The sequence below is a fragment of the Carcharodon carcharias genome, chromosome 8, assembly GCF_017639515.1.
Source record: "Carcharodon carcharias isolate sCarCar2 chromosome 8, sCarCar2.pri, whole genome shotgun sequence".
NCBI lineage: Eukaryota > Metazoa > Chordata > Chondrichthyes > Lamniformes > Lamnidae > Carcharodon > Carcharodon carcharias.
The window spans coordinates 160,731,688-160,752,951 of NC_054474.1; the positions used below are offsets into that span (position 1 = coordinate 160,731,688).

The following is a 21,264-nucleotide window of genomic DNA, read 5'->3' on the forward strand; positions in this document are numbered from 1 at the left end:
AGTCAATTTAAAAACATGTTTTTTAATATAAAGGGGGTGATGTTAAAGAAACATACATTCAATTTGATAAATTTAATCCAGTTCACCGCAGACTGGTGTGATCTTGAAAAGACAGGTCAAAGGATTTGCGGTTTTCCATGAAAAGAAAATACCATTCTACTGGAGTAGAGATGCTCTTCTCTGAACGCGGCTTTCAATGAGCTTTCAAATCAATTAACTGCTTCTGCATTACTGAATAGAGAGGTGAGGAATAAAAAGGCACAGGCCTGGTGGAATGCCACAGAAGTGAAAACTGACAATCTCCATGTGCTACTCTGGAAAAAAGTACCAAGATGCAAGACTATCCCACAGGATTCACAAAAATGTGGATTGCTTATACCATCAGCCCTGCAGTTCACATCTGAGTGCCAAGGAGAACTGCTTGTTGTGCTGGTGATGGCATCACTTCAACAGAAAAAGACATTTTCACTCTGACACCTGCTAAAGCTGTTTTCAACCTTGTCAAGGTATAGAAGCAATTTGTCCTTAGCTAATCAGAGAGAAAACAAAAACATTTCTCTACAACAAAAGGAATGTTTTTCTACAAGCATTTAATTTTTTACCAATTGGATTCCAAGAACTTGATGCACACAAGATGAGAAAAATACATTATGAGCATATCCAGATTCATTGGGGAAATAGGCCTACATCTGGTAGATACCATCTGACATAAAGTGTTATGCATGTTATGAGGGGCAGAGAGAGAGAGAGAGGGGGGGGGGGGCAGAGAGAGAGAGAGAGAGAGGGGGGGGCAGAGAGAGAGAGAGAGAGAGAGAGGGAGAGAGAGAGAGACGGGGGCAGAGAGAGAGAGAGAGAGAGAGAGGGGCAGAGAGAGCGGGGGTGTGACAGGGAGAGAGAGAGAGAGAGAGAGAGGCAGAGAGAGAGAGAGAGAGAGGAGGGGCAGAGAGAGAGAGAGAGGGGGGCAGAGAAAGAGAGGGGGGGGCAGAGAGAGAGAGAGGGGACGGGGCAGAGAAAGAGAGGGGGGGGGCAGAGAGCGAGAGAGAGGGGGGGCAGAGAGAGAGAGAGAGGGGGGGCAGAGAGCGAGAGAGGGGGGGCAGAGAGCGAGAGAGGGGGGGCAGAGAGCGAGAGAGGGGGGGCAGAGAGCGAGAGAGGGGGGGCAGAGAGCGAGAGAGGGGGGGCAGAGAGCGAGAGAGGGGGGGCAGAGAGCGAGAGAGGGGGGGCAGAGAGCGAGAGAGGGGGGGGCAGAGAGCGAGAGAGGGGGGGCAGAGAGCGAGAGAGGGGGGGCAGAGAGCGAGAGAGGGGGGGCAGAGAGCGAGAGAGGGGGGGCAGAGAGCGAGAGAGGGGGGGCAGAGAGCGAGAGAGGGGGGGCAGAGAGCGAGAGAGGGGGGGCAGAGAGCGAGAGAGGGGGGGCAGAGAGCGAGAGAGGGGGGGCAGAGAGCGAGAGAGGGGGGGGCAGAGAGCGAGAGAGGGGGGGCAGAGAGCGAGAGAGGGGGGGGCAGAGAGCGAGAGAGGGGGGGCAGAGAGCGAGAGAGGGGGGGGCAGAGAGCGAGAGAGGGGGGGGCAGAGAGCGAGAGAGGGGGGGCAGAGAGCGAGAGAGGGGGGGCAGAGAGCGAGAGAGGGGGGGCAGAGAGCGAGAGAGGGGGGGCAGAGAGCGAGAGAGGGGGGGCAGAGAGCGAGAGAGGGGGGGGCAGAGAGCGAGAGAGGGGGGGCAGAGAGCGAGAGAGGGGGGGGCAGAGAGCGAGAGAGGGGGGGCAGAGAGCGAGAGAGGGGGGGGCAGAGAGCGAGAGAGGGGGGGGCAGAGAGCGAGAGAGGGGGGGCAGAGAGCGAGAGAGGGGGGGGCAGAGAGCGAGAGAGGGGGGGCAGAGAGCGAGAGAGGGGGGGCAGAGAGCGAGAGAGGGGGGGCAGGAGAGCGAGAGAGGGGGGGGCAGAGAGCGAGAGAGGGGGGGGCAGAGAGCGAGAGAGGGGGGGGCAGAGAGCGAGAGAGGGGGGGCAGAGAGCGAGAGAGGGGGGGCAGAGAGCGAGAGAGGGGGGGCAGAGAGCGAGAGAGGGGGGGCAGAGAGCGAGAGAGGGGGGGGCAGAGAGCGAGAGAGGGGGGGGCAGAGAGCGAGAGAGGGGGGGCAGAGAGCGAGAGAGGGGGGGCAGAGAGCGAGAGAGGGGGGGCAGAGAGCGAGAGAGGGGGGGGCAGAGAGCGAGAGAGGGGGGGGCAGAGAGCGAGAGAGGGGGGGCAGAGAGCGAGAGAGGGGGGGCAGAGAGCGAGAGAGGGGGGGGCAGAGAGCGAGAGAGGGGGGGCAGAGAGCGAGAGAGGGGGGGCAGAGAGCGAGAGAGGGGGGGGCAGAGAGCGAGAGAGAGGGGGGGCAGAGAGCGAGAGAGGGGGGGCAGAGAGCGAGAGAGGGGGGGCAGAGAGCGAGAGAGGGGGGGCAGAGAGCGAGAGAGGGGGGGCAGAGAGCGAGAGAGGGGGGGCAGAGAGCGAGAGAGGGGGGGCAGAGAGCGAGAGAGGGGGGGCAGAGAGCGAGAGAGGGGGGGGCAGAGAGCGAGAGAGGGGGGGCAGAGAGCGAGAGAGGGGGGGCAGAGAGCGAGAGAGGGGGGCAGAGAGCGAGAGAGGGGGGGCAGAGAGCGAGAGAGGGGGGGCAGAGAGCGAGAGAGGGGGGGCAGAGAGCGAGAGAGGGGGGGGCAGAGAGCGAGAGAGGGGGGGCAGAGAGCGAGAGAGGGGGGGGCAGAGAGCGAGAGAGGGGGGGCAGAGAGCGAGAGAGGGGGGGGCAGAGAGCGAGAGAGGGGGGGCAGAGAGCGAGAGAGGGGGGGCAGAGAGCGAGAGAGGGGGGGCAGAGAGCGAGAGAGGGGGGGCAGAGAGCGAGAGAGGGGGGGCAGAGAGCGAGAGAGGGGGGGCAGAGAGCGAGAGAGGGGGGCAGAGAGCGAGAGAGGGGGGGCAGAGAGCGAGAGAGGGGGGGCAGAGAGCGAGAGAGGGGGGGGCAGAGAGCGAGAGAGGGGGGGCAGAGAGCGAGAGAGGGGGGGCAGAGAGCGAGAGAGGGGGGGCAGAGAGCGAGAGAGGGGGGGCAGAGAGCGAGAGAGGGGGGGCAGAGAGCGAGAGAGGGGGGGCAGAGAGCGAGAGAGGGGGGGCAGAGAGCGAGAGAGGGGGGGGCAGAGAGCGAGAGAGGGGGGGCAGAGAGCGAGAGAGGGGGGGCAGAGAGCGAGAGAGGGGGGGCAGAGAGCGAGAGAGGGGGGGCAGAGAGCGAGAGAGGGGGGGCAGAGAGCGAGAGAGGGGGGGCAGAGAGCGAGAGAGGGGGGGCAGAGAGCGAGAGAGGGGGGGCAGAGAGCGAGAGAGGGGGGGCAGAGAGCGAGAGAGGGGGGGCAGAGAGCGAGAGAGGGGGGGCAGAGAGCGAGAGAGGGGGGGCAGAGAGCGAGAGAGGGGGGGCAGAGAGCGAGAGAGGGGGGGGCAGAGAGCGAGAGAGGGGGGGGCAGAGAGCGAGAGAGGGGGGGCAGAGAGCGAGAGAGGGGGGGCAGAGAGCGAGAGAGGGGGGGGCAGAGAGCGAGAGAGGGGGGGCAGAGAGCGAGAGAGGGGGGGCAGAGAGCGAGGAGAGGGGGGGCAGAGAGCGAGAGAGGGGGGGCAGAGAGCGAGAGAGGGGGGGGCAGAGAGCGAGAGAGGGGGGGCAGAGAGCGAGAGAGGGGGGGGCAGAGAGCGAGAGAGGGGGGGCAGAGAGCGAGAGAGGGGGGGCAGAGAGCGAGAGAGGGGGGGGCAGAGAGCGAGAGAGGGGGGGCAGAGAGCGAGAGAGGGGGGGCAGAGAGCGAGAGAGGGGGGGGCAGAGAGCGAGAGAGGGGGGGGCAGAGAGCGAGAGAGGGGGGGGCAGAGAGCGAGAGAGGGGGGGCAGAGAGCGAGAGAGGGGGGGCAGAGAGCGAGAGAGGGGGGGGGCAGAGAGCGAGAGAGGGGGGGCAGAGAGCGAGAGAGGGGGGGCAGAGAGCGAGAGAGGGGGGGCAGAGAGCGAGAGAGGGGGGGGCAGAGAGCGAGAGAGGGGGGGCAGAGAGCGAGAGAGGGGGGGCAGAGAGCGAGAGAGGGGGGGCAGAGAGCGAGAGAGGGGGGGCAGAGAGCGAGAGAGGGGGGGCAGAGAGCGAGAGAGGGGGGGCAGAGAGCGAGAGAGGGGGGGGCAGAGAGCGAGAGAGGGGGGGCAGAGAGCGAGAGAGGGGGGGCAGAGAGCGAGAGAGGGGGGGCAGAGAGCGAGAGAGGGGGGGCAGAGAGCGAGAGAGGGGGGGCAGAGAGCGAGAGAGGGGGGGCAGAGAGCGAGAGAGGGGGGGCAGAGAGCGAGAGAGGGGGGGCAGAGAGCGAGAGAGGGGGGGCAGAGAGCGAGAGAGGGGGGGCAGAGAGCGAGAGAGGGGGGGCAGAGAGCGAGAGAGGGGGGGCAGAGAGCGAGAGAGGGGGGGCAGAGAGCGAGAGAGGGGGGGCAGAGAGCGAGAGAGGGGGGGCAGAGAGCGAGAGAGGGGGGGCAGAGAGCGAGAGAGGGGGGGGCAGAGAGCGAGAGAGGGGGGGGCAGAGAGCGAGAGAGGGGGGGCAGAGAGCGAGAGAGGGGGGGCAGAGAGCGAGAGAGGGGGGGCAGAGAGCGAGAGAGGGGGGGCAGAGAGCGAGAGAGGGGGGGCAGAGAGCGAGAGAGGGGGGGCAGAGAGCGAGAGAGGGGGGGCAGAGAGCGAGAGAGGGGGGGCAGAGAGCGAGAGAGGGGGGGCAGAGAGCGAGAGAGGGGGGGCAGAGAGCGAGAGAGGGGGGGCAGAGAGCGAGAGAGGGGGGGCAGAGAGCGAGAGAGGGGGGGCAGAGAGCGAGAGAGGGGGGGCAGAGAGCGAGAGAGGGGGGGCAGAGAGCGAGAGAGGGGGGGCAGAGAGCGAGAGAGGGGGGGCAGAGAGCGAGAGAGGGGGGGGCAGAGAGCGAGAGAGGGGGGGCAGAGAGCGAGAGAGGGGGGGCAGAGAGCGAGAGAGGGGGGGCAGAGAGCGAGAGAGGGGGGGCAGAGAGCGAGAGAGGGGGGGCAGAGAGCGAGAGAGGGGGGGCAGAGAGCGAGAGAGGGGGGGGCAGAGAGCGAGAGAGGGGGGGCAGAGAGCGAGAGAGGGGGGGCAGAGAGCGAGAGAGGGGGGGGCAGAGAGCGAGAGAGGGGGGGCAGAGAGCGAGAGAGGGGGGGGCAGAGAGCGAGAGAGGGGGGGCAGAGAGCGAGAGAGGGGGGGCCAGAGAGCGAGAGAGGGGGGGCAGAGAGCGAGAGAGGGGGGGGCAGAGAGCGAGAGAGGGGGGGGCAGAGAGCGAGAGAGGGGGGGCAGAGAGCGAGAGAGGGGGGGCAGAGAGCGAGAGAGGGGGGGCAGAGAGCGAGAGAGGGGGGGCAGAGAGCGAGAGAGGGGGGGCAGAGAGCGAGAGAGGGGGGGCAGAGAGCGAGAGAGGGGGGGCAGAGAGCGAGAGAGGGGGGGCAGAGAGCGAGAGAGGGGGGGGCAGAGAGCGAGAGAGGGGGGGCAGAGAGCGAGAGAGGGGGGGCAGAGAGCGAGAGAGGGGGGGCAGAGAGCGAGAGAGGGGGGGCAGAGAGCGAGAGAGGGGGGGCAGAGAGCGAGAGAGGGGGGGCAGAGAGCGAGAGAGGGGGGGCAGAGAGCGAGAGAGGGGGGCAGAGAGCGAGAGAGGGGGGGCAGAGAGCGAGAGAGAGAGGGGGGGCAGAGAGCGAGAGAGGGGGGGCAGAGAGCGAGAGAGGGGGGGCAGAGAGCGAGAGAGGGGGGGGCAGAGAGCGAGAGAGGGGGGGCAGAGAGCGAGAGAGGGGGGGCAGAGAGCGAGAGAGGGGGGGCAGAGAGCGAGAGAGGGGGGGCAGAGAGCGAGAGAGGGGGGGCAGAGAGCGAGAGAGGGGGGGCAGAGAGCGAGAGAGGGGGGGCAGAGAGCGAGAGAGGGGGGGGCAGAGAGCGAGAGAGGGGGGGCAGAGAGCGAGAGAGGGGGGGCAGAGAGCGAGAGAGGGGGGGCAGAGAGCGAGAGAGGGGGCGCAGAGAGCGAGAGAGGGGGCGCAGAGAGCGAGAGAGGGGGCGCAGAGAGCGAGAGAGGGGGCGCAGAGAGCGAGAGAGGGGGCGCAGAGAGCGAGAGAGGGGGCGCAGAGAGCGAGAGAGGGGGCGCAGAGAGAGAGAGAGGGGCGCAGAGAGAGAGAGAGGGGCGCAGAGAGAGAGAGAGGGGGCAGAGAGAGAGAGAGGGGGGTAGAGAGAGAGAGAGAGGGGGCAGAGAGAGAGAGAGAGGGCAGAGAGAGAGAGAGAGGGGGCAGAGAGAGAGAGAGAGGGGGCAGAGAGAGAGAGAGAGGGGGCAGAGAGAGAGAGAGGGGGGGCAGAGAGAGAGAGGGAGGGGGGGCAGAGAGAGAGAGGCAGAGGCAGAGAGAGGGGCAGAGGCAGAGAGAGAGAGCGGCCGAGAGAGAGCGCACAACTAGAAGCTGAATGTTTTCAGTAGTTCACCATACAGCAGTATGCCTGGGTGCTTGTGCTTGGATTAGAAAAGCAAATTTGTGAGGAGTTAAAACAAGGTCGGAAGATTTACCTACCTTTAGCTAGAGGGAGAAGTGCTCAGGAAAATACGCCACGTGAAAAGACAGCTCTGGAGTTAAAAGTTTCCAGGCGGGGAAAGTAAAAGTTATAAGTAAACCTTCAGGAGCTAAGAATAATTTTCGACTTGTTCTGGAAGAACTGAATGTCTACTTAAAGGTCAATGTAACCCGTAACTGATTGTGTTTTTTTCCAGTTGCTCAGAAGTTGCATTCTTTAAATTAAAGTTGCCTACAAAAATAGTGTTGTCATTCATGCTTTTAGTCTGTTTGGCGCTGTTAATATGAACATTTGTCATGTTAACCATCCAGCTATTAACTGGAAGCTCGAATTTCTGTTTATAAGTTATTGGTCTCTACGGAGATCATAACAGGGACCTTAATGTGGATAGGGCCAACATTAAGCAGTTCTTCACTTTGCAGAGCTTTGCGTTCATAAATAGGTTAGATGGCAGCAGTTATCTTTTCACAAAATGTCACAGGCCTAGCTTGGACAGTAAGGGGAATTTATTGCAATCTTCTAAAGTGGAGCAAACCAAATTCCTGAGTGAGGCCAATGTAAATACGCATAGAAGGTTGGTAGGATATCGTGGGATATGTGCCAGGCAGTCTACTGAAACTGTTTTGACATCCTTTTTGGACCAACAGGTTATGGTAGCATATTGGTTGTTACTGAATTAATAATCCAGAGGCCTGGACTACTAACATGGAGACATGAGTTCAAATCCCACCGTGACGGCTGGGAAATTTAAATTCAGTTAATTATATAAAGTCTAGAATAAAAAGCTAGTATCAGTAATGGTGACCATGTAATTATTCGATTGTCGTAAAAACCCATCCGGTTCATTGATGTCCCTGATGGAAGGAAATCCGGTGTCCTTATCCAGTCCAGTCTATATGCAACTCCAGACCCACACCATTATGGTTGATGCTTAACTGCCCTCTGAAAGGGCCTAGCAAGCTATTCAATTGTATCAAACCACTACAAACAGGTCCAATTACCTGGGCCACATAGCCTACAGCGATTCAAGAAAGCACCTCATCACCACCTTCTCAAGGGCAATTAGGAATGGAATAAATTCTGGCCTGGCCACCTTCCACAAACAAATTATAAAAAGTGCAATTTTTCCAGTGAGTTTTTTTCCTAAATTGGCCTATGGCTTTTTTCCAGAGAGATTAATTCATTGGTTGGCCGGGGGATGGGTGGTGGTGCCCAAGTTGTTTAATAATGGTCTGAGACTGACTCAATGAATCAGTTGGCCGTCCTTGTTTTGTCCCAAGTGGCTAAATGGGGGTAGGTTGGCAGAAAAGCTGTAGACACAATGTTACCTGGGTTTATAAGGACATTTTTACATTGCTCATTGGCTGCCGGCTCTCACAGTGCCCCTGGTTTTAAGTACAAGGTACTCATTTGATCAAATGCTTGTATACTTCCAAAATTTAAGATTCAGCACTTTTGGCAGAAAATTACATCTTCAGTCCTCTTCTCAGGGAAGTAAGATGATAAAGGAAAGAAAGAGGATTTTTCACCACTCAGGATCCTAAGCGTGTCATTGGCATACTCATGGAAACAGGTTGCCTTTCTTTCCCATTTAGAGAGATCATTGCTCAAAAATATTTTTTTCCTTACTGTTCCTACTTCTTATGTTCTTAGATCAGTGCATTTTCTTCTCATTTTCAGAATATAAAAAAAAGGTATGGCCCATAAGCCAAGTTTCCCCCTGGAATTTGGTTTGCGCAGCAATTAACATCTGTGGTGGTCATCACAATGGTTGCAAATATCCAAAACAACCATAATATGTGTTAATACTATGAAGGGACATTTCTCAGTAAAACATCCTCTATCTGCAAATAGATGCTGCAATGTCAGACTGTTGCAATCGAGTCTGGTATTATTTTGTTTAGACAAAAAGTTACAAGTAAATTCTATCTCATATATAGTGTGAAACCAAAAGGGGAAACTGAGTAGCAAGTAGAAGAATCAAATCAAATAAGCCTAGAAGTCGGTAGTAGCGTAACTTAAAATATATCAGACTGTGTTCAAGTCTGCAGCATACCCAAGAGATCTGCTTAAACTGTTCAAGCTGCACTCGTATGGTTTATGAAATCATCGGGACCCTTTAGGCACTCCTTTCCATCTGTCCCTCAACTGGTCGAATTGGAGTTGTATACAGGAAAGTGCCCAATCCTGCACAGTACTCATAGCGCTCAATTTTTAACGACAGAAATTCAGCTCTCAGGAAGTTTCAGAGACATTTACACATTACAAATGTATACATATACATCAGTCCTTCCTGCCTCCTCACACACAGGTGACTCTACTCGTACCCCAGCTGTGGTAAGAATGACACATTCCTTTGACATTTTTCACACACACACACACACACACACACACACACACACACACACACAAAGAAGATTGTTCCTCATATAAATACATCTGGCTACCCATTTGATCAGTTTACACTTGCAACATTTATGGATCTGCTTACCACCACAATAACTAAAGACGAGCAAGGTAGTGCTGGTAAATGAACTGAAACTACAATCCATCTCAGCAATCTAACAATCATTTCACATAAAACATTAAGTCACGGAGACCTCAAATATTTTAAAACATTTGGTAGCATATTTCTGTATATGTCAGGCTTATTTTTGGTTGAACTTGAAACTAAAAAAAGAAATTGTAGGAAAACAAAATCAACATGCATTATGCTAAAATTAATTTATACAAGCTTGTGATACATTTTACTTACTAGTTTATATGCTTATATAACTTTTCAAGGGTAATTAGGGATGAGCAATAAACGATGGCCTAGCCAGCAATGCCCACATCCCACGAACGAATTTTAAAAATGCAGAAATAAAACAGTATAATATTCCAGAAAAGAAGTGCTTTAGTTCTGACAGGAATTTCCATATTATAGTAAACTTGTACACAGATAGATAACTTAGCACAATTTCACCACAGAATTGGACTATACAGGACAGTGAACTTTACAAGAGGATTTTCTGTTTTACACATGTTTATACGTATGCCAACATGTAAACATGTGGATGTTGGTGGCAGTGGGGCAGGGGGGGGAAATGGGTGAGGGGAACTTTCTCAGTGGCATTGGGTCAAACATGGGCAAGGAAACCTGCTGATTGCCAAGTACTGCTACCACCCCGCCTCCCCAGCTGATGAATTAGTACTCTTCATGTTGAACACTCCATGTTGGACAATTAAAAAACTCACTGGAGGAGGCCGCTCCACAAATATCCCCATCCACAATGATGGAGGAGCTCAGCACATCAGTGCAAAAGATAAGGCTGAAGCATTCGCAACAACCTTCAGCCAGAAGTGCTCAGTGGAGGAAGCACTGAGCGTGGCAAGGCCGCAGAATGTACTCTGGGTGGGGGACTTAAATGTCCATCACCAAGAGTGGCTCAGTAACACTACAGAGGCCGAGCTGGCCGAGTCCAAAAGGACATGTCTGCTAAATTGAGTCTGCGGCAGGTGTTGAGGGAACTAACAGCAGGGAGAAAACATACTTGATCTCATCCTCACCAACCTGCCTACTGCAGATGCATCTGTGCATGACAGTATTGGAGTGACCACTGCACAGTCATTGTGGAGACAAATTCACGTCTTCACATTGAGGATACCCACCATCGTGTTGTGTGGCATTATCAACGTGCTAAATGGGATAGATTTCAAACAGATCTAGCAACTCAAGACTGGACATCCAAGAGGCGCTGTGGGCCAAGAGCAGCAGTAAAATTGTACTCAACCACAATCTGTAACCTCATGGCCCGGCATATCCCCCACTATACCATTACCATCAACCCTGCTTCAAGGAAGAGTGCAGGAGGACATGTCAGGAACAGAAACAGGCTTTCCTAAAAATGAGGTGTTAAACTGGTGAAGCTACAACACAGGACTACTTGCATGCCAAACAGCATAAGCAGCAAGTGATAGAGAGAGCTAAGTGATTCCACAACCAACAGAGGCTGAGCTGGCCGAGTCCAAAAGGACATGTCTGCCATACTGAGTCTGCGGCAGGTGGTGAGGGAACCAACAGGAGGGAGAAAACATACTTGACCTCATCCTCACCAAACTGCCTACCGCAGATGCATCTATGCTTTATAGTCCTGCCACATCCAGTTGCGAATGGTGGTGGACAATTAAACAATTCAATGGAGTAGGCCACTCCACAAATATCCCCATCCACAATGATGGAGGAGCTCGGCACATCATTGCAAAAGATAAGGCTGAAGCATTTGCAACAACCTTCAGCCAGAAGTGCCCAATGGATAATCCATTTCAGCCCCCTTCAGAGGTCCCCAACATCACAGATGCCAGTCTTCAGCCAATTCGATTCACTCCATGTGATACCAAGAAACAGCTGAAGGCACTAGATACTGCAAAGGATACAGGCCATGACAATATCCCAGCAATAATCTTAAAGACTTGTGCTCCAGAACTTGCCACGCCCCTAGTCAAGCTGTTCCAGTTCAGCTACACTGGCACCTACCCGGCTATGTGGAAATTTGTCCAGGTACGCCTTGTACACAAAAAGCAGGACAAATCGAACCCGGCCAATTGCCGTCCCATCAATCTACTCTTGAACGTCAGTAAAGTAATGGAAGGGGCCATCAACAGTGCAATTATGTGGCACTTGCTTAGCAATAAACTGCCAATTGACGTTCAGTTTGGGTTCCGCCAGGGTCACTCAGCTTCTGACCTCATTGTAGCCTTGCTTCAAACATGGACAAAAGAGCTGAACTCAAGGGGTGAGGTGAGAGTGACTGCCCTTCACATCAAGGCAGCATTTGACCAAGTATGGCATCAAGAAGCCCCAGCAAAACTGGAGTCAATGGGAATCGGTGGAAAACTCTCCGCTGGTTAGAGTCATACCTAGCACAAAGGAAGACTGCTGTGGGTGTTGGAGGTCAATCATCTCAGTCCCAGGACATCACTGCAGGAGTTCCTCAGGGCAGTATCCTCAGCTCAACCATCTACAGCTGATTCATCAATTACTTTCCTTCCATCATAAGGTCAGAGGTGGAGATGTTTGCTGATGATTGCACAATGTTCAGTACCATTTGAAACTCCTCAGATAATGAAACAGTCCATGTCCAAATGCAACAAGACCTGGACAATATCCAGGCTTGGGCTTACAAGTGGCAAGTAACATATGTGCCACACAAGTGCCAGGCAATGACCATCTCCAACAAGAGAGAATCTATTACCCCTCTACATTCAATGGCATTACCATCGCTGAATCCCCCACTATCAACATCCTGGGTGTTACCATTGACCAGAAACTAAACTGGACTAGCCATATAAATACCGTGGCTACAAGAACAGGTCAGAGGCTAGGAATCCGGCAACAAGTGACTCACCACCTGACTCCCCAAAGCCTGTCCACCAATCACAAGGCACAAGTCAGGTGTATAATTGAATACTCTCAACTTGCCTGGATGAGTGCAGCTCCCACAACACTCAAGAAGCTTGACACCATCCAGGACAATGCAGCCTGCTTGATTGGCACCCGATCCACAAACATTCACTCCCTCCACCACCAACACACAGGAGTAGCAGTGTGTACCATCTACAAGGTGCACTGCAGAAACTCACTAAGACTCCTTAGACAGCATCTTTCAAACCCACAACCGCTACCATCTTATAAGACAAGGGCAGCAAATAGATGGGAACACCACCACCTGGAAGTCACCCACCAAGCTACTCAACATCCTAACTTGGAAATATATTGCCATTCCTTTACTGTCGCTGGGTCAGAATCCTGGAACTCCTAACAGGACTGTGGGCATACCTACACCACATGGAACTGCAGTCACCACTGCCTTCTCAAGGGCAATTAAGGATGGGCAATAAATGCCAGCCTAGCCCACATCCTGTAAAGAAATAAAAAAAGTTATCTGGGCAAGGATCTCGAACGAAACTGAAATATATGCAAAAACATTTTTCATACATTTGTGAAGGAGTATAGTGTTTTGTAGATCTAGAAGCAAGGAGGATACAGATACCTATCGAGACCAAGTAGGCAATGCAATGGAAGGAGTCTTGGGGTAAGTCGTGTTTGCAAAAACTGATCAGGATTATCTATTTCTCTGTTTTACTGCACAAAAATGAAGATCAGATCTTTAAGCAAGTCAAGGTTAATAAATTCCAAAGCTCTGGGAGAACACACTTGTGGTTTACTAAGGCGTCTGTACCACATATGGTGGAGGGAACGATAAAAATTATGATAACAATAGCCTCAAAACATTTAACCAACTAGTTTTAGCTGGTTGCGATGGCATTTTACCAGCCCACATTTTTCTGAGACTAGTGTGAAAAACAATGTGAACAACTCATAATTCATTGCCAGAGCCTTTAGAAAAACAAGATGCAAAAGCTCTCTGGTTCCAACCTCCCATTCTGTCTTAATTAGATCTGGATGCAAAACAAACAGCCAAATGTGTTTTTTATGCCAATTTATAAATACTATTTTTTCAGATTTTGAATGCTTTAAAAATGGAAAATCTGGGAAAAAAATTCATAGAAAAATCAGGTTTTGAAAAAAACTTTTAATTTGAATTTCACCAAGACTTAAAGAGCTTAAAAAGTAATCTTATGCTAAATGACAATCCACAATTATTTACATAATTCATGGGCAACACTTACATGGGGCTAACCCGACTATGGCTTAAGCCCTTGATTCTATCAAAAAAAATTAAAAGTGAAATTGAAGAACAGACGGTTAAACCTTCAATTGCTAGGTACTGCCACTAGGATGGCGAAATATTCAAAACTGTTGCAAATTATGCATAAGGTACAGTTGCAATCACGCTTTTAGTAAACACCTTGCTGTGATCTGAGTGAGTCTTTGATTAATGACCCAAGTTGTCCTTAATGGTCAGTGCATTGTTACCCATGTTCCATAACTAACTAAATGAAAAACTGAAAATTGTGATAGTGTAAATGGAATCCTCAAACTGAAAATACAATAGAAAAGCAGTCAGCATGTATAGGTAAAGGAAAAGTTATGTTTGACCAACCTTATTGAATTCTTTGAAGTAAGAGAAAGGGTAGATAAGAGTAATGCTGTAGCCCAAGGAATAAGAGAGAGAGTGTCAGCATAGATACGAAGTTGGCCAAATGACAAGAAACAGAATGGTAGTGAACAGTTGTTTTGCAGACTGGAGGAAGATATACAGCGGGGTTCTGCAAGGGTTATTAATAGGACCACTGCTTTTCTTGACTTATTTTAAATGGCCTAATTTTGGGTTTGTACGGCATTACTTCAAAGTTTACAGATGACACAAAACTCAGAAGTACTATGAACTGTGAGGAGGGTATGATGGACGTTAGGAGGACACAGCGGAACGGGCAGACATGTGGCAGATGAAATTTAATGCCGAGAAACATGAAGCAATACATTTTAGCGTGAAGAATGAAGACAGGCATTATAAAAAAAATGATATAATTCTAAAGGGGGTGCAGGAACAGAGGGACCTGGGGGTGTCATGTGCACAAATCATTGAAGGTGTCAGGGCAGACTGGGAGAGTGGTTAATAAGGCACATAGGATCCTGGGCATTATAAACAGAGGCATAGAAAACAAAAGCAACTCCAGGGTTATGGGGAAACTTTATAAATTACTGGTTCAGCCTCAAATGGAGTAGTGTGCACAATTCTGGACACTTTAGGAAGGACATTACAATTTTTATTATTGCTTATTGTGAGGGGAATTGAATACAAAAGTAAGGAGGTTACGCTTCAGTTGTACAGGGCTCTGGTGAGACCATATATGGAGTAATGGATACAGTATTGTCTCCTTATTTAAGGAAGGGTGTAAATATGTTAGAAGCAGTTCAGAGAAGATTTACTAGATTAATACCAGGAATGGGCAGATTGTCTTCTGAGGAATGATTGGCCAGGCTAGGCTTGTATCCACTGCAGTTTAGAAGGGTAACAGGCGACTTGATTGAAACATTTAAGATCCTGAGGGATCTTGACAGGGTGCATGTGGAAAGGATGTTTCCTCTTGTGGGAGAATCTAGAATTAGGGGTCACTGTTTAAAAATAAGGGATTACTCATTTAAGACAGGGATGAGGAGAAATTTTCTCTCTGAGGGCTGAGTCAGATAGATTCTTGATCAACAAGCGGGAGAAAGATTATTGGGGGTAGTCAAGAATGTGGAGTTGAGGTTACAATCAGGCCAGCCATGACCTTATTGAATGGTGGAGTGGGCTCGAGGGGCCGTGGTCTACTCCTGCTCCTAATTTGTACGCTCGCATAAAGATATCAGAGAGGGTACAGAAAAGATTTATGAGAATGGTTCCAAGGATGACAGATTTCAGTTACGTGGAGAAGCTGGGGCTGCTCTCCCTGGGCAAGAGAAGGTGAGGAGAATTGGTAGGGATGTTCAAAGGGATCGAGACAGAGTAAATAGGGAGAAACCATTCCAATTAGCAGAAAGATCAAGACCAGAGATCACCAAATTAAGGTGAATGGCAAAAGAATCGAAAGCAACATGAGGAAAAACTTTTTTATGTAGTGAATGGTTAGGATCAGGAATGTACTGCCCAAGAGTATGAAGTTCTGTCTATGTTGGAGGCAGATTCAATCATGACTTTCAGAAGGAAACTGGATAATTATCTGAGGAGAAAATGCCATAAGATATAGGGGCAGGTTAGTGGGACTAGCTGAGTTTCTCTTGCAGAGAGCAGGAAGGGGTGAAAAGCTTCCTTATGTAGTGTAACCATTCCATGATTTCCAAAAAGACTTTGATAAGGTACTGCATGTTAGATTTATGACTAAGGTCAGAACATGTGGAGTCAGAGAACAGGTGGCAGGATTGATAGCAAACTAGCTACAAAACCAAAAAATAGCAAATAAAGATTAAAGATTATTTGAATTGATAAAATAGTGCTCCTCAAGGCTCAGTGCAGAGACCGCTGCTGTTCACTATTTATATAAATGATTTGGATTCAGGAATCAGAAGTACAACTTCAAAATTTGCAGATGACACCAAATTAAGGGGACGAAGAGGGACTGTGACAAATTAAAAGACACTAATAGACTCGCAGAATGGGTGTGTACTTGGCTAATAAACTTCAGTACAGATAAGTGAGAGAAAATACATTTCAGTAGGAAGAATAAGGAAGCTACATACCTCTTGAAAATAAGGTAAAGGAATAGAGGGGTCTGCAGATACAGGTTGCTAAAAGTAGCAACGCAGGTTAATAAAGTCATTAAAAAAACAATTGCACTGAGGCTTATTACTAGAGGGATAGAATTGAAAAGCACTGAAATTATGTTAAACTTGTATAGAACCTTGAATAGACCATACTTCAGGACTACTGTGAAAGAGGATTTGGAGCACCTGGAGAAGGTGCAAATTTACTAGACTAATACTAGAACTAAGAACTCATACCCATCAGGGAAGAGAAGGCAGAGGGTGAGCTCATGGAGGTCTTCAAGATAATGAAAGGGTATATGTATATGTAAGAAAGATGTTTCCACCTGTGGGTGAGACGAGAACTAGGGGTTATAAATATAGGATAGTGACAAACAAATCCAATAGGAAATTCAGGAGAAGTGTCTTTACCTAGAGAGTTATTAGAATGTGGAACTTATTAGCAAAGGGAGTAGTTGAAGCAAATACTACAGACAATGGAAATTAAATAAGCACATGAAGGGGAAAGGAATAGAAGGATATGTTGATGAGGTTAGACAGAAGGGGAAAGGGGGAGGCTTGAGTGGAGCATAAACACCCACATGAACCTGTTGGGCCAAACGTTCCATTTCTGTGCTGTAAGTACACTAATATCTAAAAATGGTCCAGGTTGCCATAAAAATGTTTTTGCAACAGCCTTCATTTCTTTTCCTACCAAAAATCAGGTCCAAAGAAACATATACATCACATTAATGACCTCAGCATAGCATAATCTGCACACAACATGCCAACATCAACGTTGCAATTAATGCACATCTCCAATTATGATCTTTGATGATAAACAGTGAAATTTTCTTCCCAAATTGCATTTCTTTTAAAAAAACTGATTTATCATACCAAAAAAAAATCAGGAAATGCAGTCATTGAAAAAGTGGTTAAAAACTGATGTTAAAGCTCCCTGCAGTAAATGGCATTACCATCATTGAATATCCCATCAACAACACCCTGTGTGTGGAGGGACGCAGGTATCACCACTGACTAGAAACTAAACTGGACCAGCCACATTAGTACTGTGACTACAAGAGCTAATTGGAGGTTGGAAATTCAGCGGCAAGCATCTATCTCTGGCTTCTGAAAATCTGCCCACCACCTTCAAGGCACAAGCCAGAAGTATAATGAAATACTCCATTTGTCTGGAAGAGGACAGCTCTATCAACATTCAAGAAGCTCAACACAATCCAAGACAAAACATCCCGTTTGATTGGCACCCATCCATCACATCAAACATTTACTCACTCCACCAGAGGCCCATTGTGGCTGCCATCTACAAGATGCACTGCAGTTAATCACCAAGTTTCCTTTGCCAGAACCTTCCAAACCCATGACCTCCGCCACCTAGGGTGAGAACAGTATGTGAATGGGAACACCACCACCTGCAAACTCACCTCCAAGCTGTGTACCATGCAAAACTGTCAAGCAGTTCAGAAGGTAATTCGAACTATATTGCTACTGGGTGTACCTACAATGCAGACAGCATTCGTTCAGGAAGGCAGCTCACCACCACCTTTAAGGGCAATAAACGCTGGCCTTGCCACCAATTCCACATTCCATGAATGAATAAAAATATATAAGTAGCTTTACAGTATGCAGTTTTATGTTTGGCTTAGAGATGGTTGCGTAAATCTCATGCTTCAAGAACACAGTAACAATACTGCAACTTAACAGCACTGGATAGATATTTATGTATATCTTCTGAAGAAACTATTCAACAATGGCTGTTTCTCTTTGCCCAGTGTCACTTTTGACAACATAACCACTGCACTGCATGAAGTATTCTGCTAAGTTTCTATATGACCAAAAACTAAATACAGGAACAGAAGAATTAGGAGTAGGCCATTTGGCCCCTTGAGCCTGCTCCACTATTCGATTAAGATGATGGCTGATCGGATTGTGGCCTTAACTCCACTTTCCTACCTGCCCCCCAGAATCCTTGATTCCCTCGTCAATCAAAATTCTATCTAATGTATCTATCACAGCCTTGAATATATTCAATAACCCAGCCTTCACTGCCCTCTGGGGAAGAGAATTCCACAGACTAACAACCCTCTGAGAAAAAATATTCTCCTTATATCAGTCTTAAATGGAAGAACTTTAATTTTTAAACTGTATCCCCTGGTTCTAGCCTTCCCCACAAGGGGAAACATCCTCTTGGCGCACACACCGCCAAGATCCTTCTTTGAATCTTCTTTGAACTGCTTCTAATGCAATGTTATCTGTAAGGAGTCTAAACCCTATATACAGTACTTCAGAGACAGTCTCACTAAGGTCCTGTATAGCTGTAACAGCAATTCCTACTTTCATACTCAATTCCCCTTGCAATAAATGCCATCATTCCACTCGTCTTCCTAATCGTTTGCTGTACCTGCATACTAACAATTTGAGATTCATGTACCAGGACACCCAAATCCCTCTGTAGAGTCCTGCAGTTTCTCCATTTAGACAATATGCTGCTTTTCTATTTTTCTTGCCAAAGTGGACAAGTTCACATTTTCCCACATTATACTCCATCTGTCTAATTTTTGCCCAGTCATTTAGCTTATCTAAATCCCTTTGTAGACACTATGTCCTCTAGACAACTTACTTTCCTACCTATCTTTGTGTCACCTGCAAATTTAGTTACCACACATTCAGTTCCTTTATTCAAGTCATTGATAAGGCCCCAGCACAGATCCATTAGCAACAGCTTGCGAACTCAAAAATGACCCATTTATCCCTACGCTCTGCATCCTGTTAGTTAACCAACCCTCTATCCTTGCTAATATGTTACGCTCTGCACCATGAGCTGTTATTTTGGAAAGTAACCTTTGATGTGGCACCTTATCGAATGCTTTTTGGAAATCCAAGAACAGCACATCATCCCCTTTATCTCACCGCCCCCCCACCTTAAACCAGCTTATATTTCACCCCTTTTCTATTTTTTCTCAGTTCTGTTGGAGTCATATGGATTCGAAACGTTAACTGTATTCCTCTCCGCAGATGCTGTCAGACCTGCTGAGTTTTTCCAGGTATTTTGGTTTTTGTTTTGGATTTCTAGCATCCGCAGTTTTTTGCTTTTATCCCCTTTATCCATCTTGCTTGTCACTTCCTCAAGGTAGTTAATTTGTAAAATACAATTTCACTTTCACAAAAATCATGTCAACTCTAATTGTACTATGATTTTCTAAATGTCTAGTTTTAACCTCCTTAATAATGGATTCTAGTATTTTTCCTGACTGATATTAGGTTAACTGGCTTTTGTTTCCCGATTTCTGTTTCCCCTTTCTTGAACAGAGGTATTACATCTGCATTTTCCAATCCACTGGGACCTTTCCAAAATCTAGCAAATTTTGGAAGATCACATTCAATGCATCTATTATCTCTGCAGCCACTTCTTTTGAGACTCAAGGATGCAGGTGATCAGATCCAGAAGACTTGTCAGCTTTTAATTCTAGTAGTTTTCCCAGTGCCTTTTGCCTAGTAAATATGATTATTTTAAATTCCTTCCTCCCCTTTATCTCTCAAGTACTCGCTGGATGTTTTTTATCTACTACAGTGAAGACAGACATAGCTATCGGTTCAATGTTTCCGCCGTTTCCTTGTTTCCCAATTAATTCCCCAGCATTACCATATAAGGCACCCAAGTTTATTTTAATTACTCTTTTCCTTTTCAAATACTTGTAGAAATTTCTGTTTTTATATTTCTAGCCAGCTTTCTCTCATATTCTAATTTCTCTCCCATCATTTAAGTCATTCTTCGCTAGTTTCTAAAATCTGTCCAATCTTCTGACCTGTGACTAATTTTCACAATATTGTATGGCTTTTCTTTCAATTTGATACTATCCTTAACTTCCTTGGTTAGCCATGGATGATGCATCCTTCTCGGTGTCTTTCTTTCTTAATGGAATATACCCTTGAGTTATGAAATATCTGCTCAAATGCCTGTCATTGTTCCTCTACATCCTAGCTTTTAACTTATTTTCCCTGTTCACTTTAGCCAACTCTGTCTTCATAAACTTAAATAAAGGCAATTACAAGGATAAGACTCTCACTTCTAACCTTCAAACTGAATGTAAAATTCTACCATGTTATGATGACTGTTGCCTAGCGGTTCCTTTAATATAAGGCCATTAATTAATCCTACCTCACTGCACATTACCTGGTCTAAAACAGCCTGCTCCCTGGTATTCCTCAAAGAAACTGTCCCAAAGATACTGCATTAACTCATCTTCCAGGCTGCCTTTGCCAATCAGTATGAAAGTTAAAATCACACATGATTATTGCAGTACCTTTCATACAAATGCCCATTATTTTTGTCCTACAGTGTAACTTTTGTTAGGGGGCTAAACTACTCCCAAGTGACTTCTTACCTTTAATATTTCTTACCTCAACCCAAACTAATTCTACATCTTGACCTTCTGAGCTCGAATCATTTCTCACTATTGAACTAACGAAATCTTTAATTAACAGAGCTCTCCTATCACCTTTTCCTAGCTTCCTGTGCTTTGGAATTGTCAATACCCTTGAATATTTAGGCCCCAGCCTTGGTTACCTTGCAATCATGCATGTCTTTGAAATGGCTCTCAGGTCATGCATATTTATTTCTATTTATGCTATCAATACATCTGTTTTATTACGAATGCTGTGTGCATTTAGACAGAGCCTTTAATTACATCTTTTTACCATTCTTGCAAACTCTGGCCTTATCTGCTGGTACATGTTTAAGTTTGTACACTCTGTCCCTGCCTGCCACACTCTGGTCACCATTACCCATGTCACCACTTGGGTCTATTGCCTTGGCCTCCCTCTTTAATTTACCATATCTCTGCTCATGTGATCCCTCCCCCCCCCCACTATTTAGTTTAAAGCCTTCTCTACAGCCCAAGTTACACGACTCGCCAGAACACTGGTCCCAGCATCATTCATGTGAAGACCACGCCAATGGTACAGTTCTCACTTTTGCCAAGTGCTCCATGAACTGAAATGCATTTTAAAAAAATTCATTCAGGGGATGTGGGCTTTGCTGGCTAGGCCAGCATTTATTGCCCATCCCTAGTTGCCCTTGAGAAGGCAGTGGTGAGCTACCTTTTTGAATCACTGCAGTCCATGTGGTGCAGGTGCACTCACAGTGCTGTTAGGAAAGGAGCTCCAGGATTTTGACCCAGTGACAGTGAAGGAACAGTGATATATTTCCAAGTCAGGATGGTGAGTGACTTGGATGCGAACTTCCAGGTGGTGGTGTTCCCATCTATCTGTTGCCCTTGTCCTTCTTGATGCGGGTTTGGAAGGCGCTGTCGAAGGAGCCTTGGTGAATTCCTGCAGTGCATCTTGTAGATGGTACACACTACTGCTACTGGGCATTGATGGTGGACGGAGTGAATGTTTGTGGATTTGGTGCCAATCAAGCGAGCTGCTTTGTGTTTCAGTAGGCTGCTTTGTCCTGGATGGTGTCAAGCTTCTTGAGTGTTCTGGGAGCTGCATCCATCCAGGCAAGTGGGGAGTATTCCAGCACACTCCTGACTTGTGCCGTGTAGATGTTG

The 21,264-nt window shown here is 48.9% G+C and overlaps 1 protein-coding gene across 4 annotated transcripts in view; it reads right to left on the reverse strand.

The window, feature by feature from the left end:
- setx (senataxin) overlaps nt 1-21,264 on the reverse strand; it is an 86,924-nt gene that overhangs the window by 55,852 nt on the left and 9,808 nt on the right. The window contains exon 1 of one of the 4 annotated variants that reach the window (XM_041194103.1): nt 16,985-17,048. The exons of the other annotated variants lie outside the window; for them this stretch is intronic. Within the exon in view, the coding sequence (XP_041050037.1) occupies nt 16,985-17,012 (28 nt within the window). The 5' untranslated portion in view covers nt 17,013-17,048. Of the gene's footprint in view, nt 1-16,984; nt 17,049-21,264 lie in introns of those variants that run through there. 4 annotated transcript variants of the gene reach the window in all.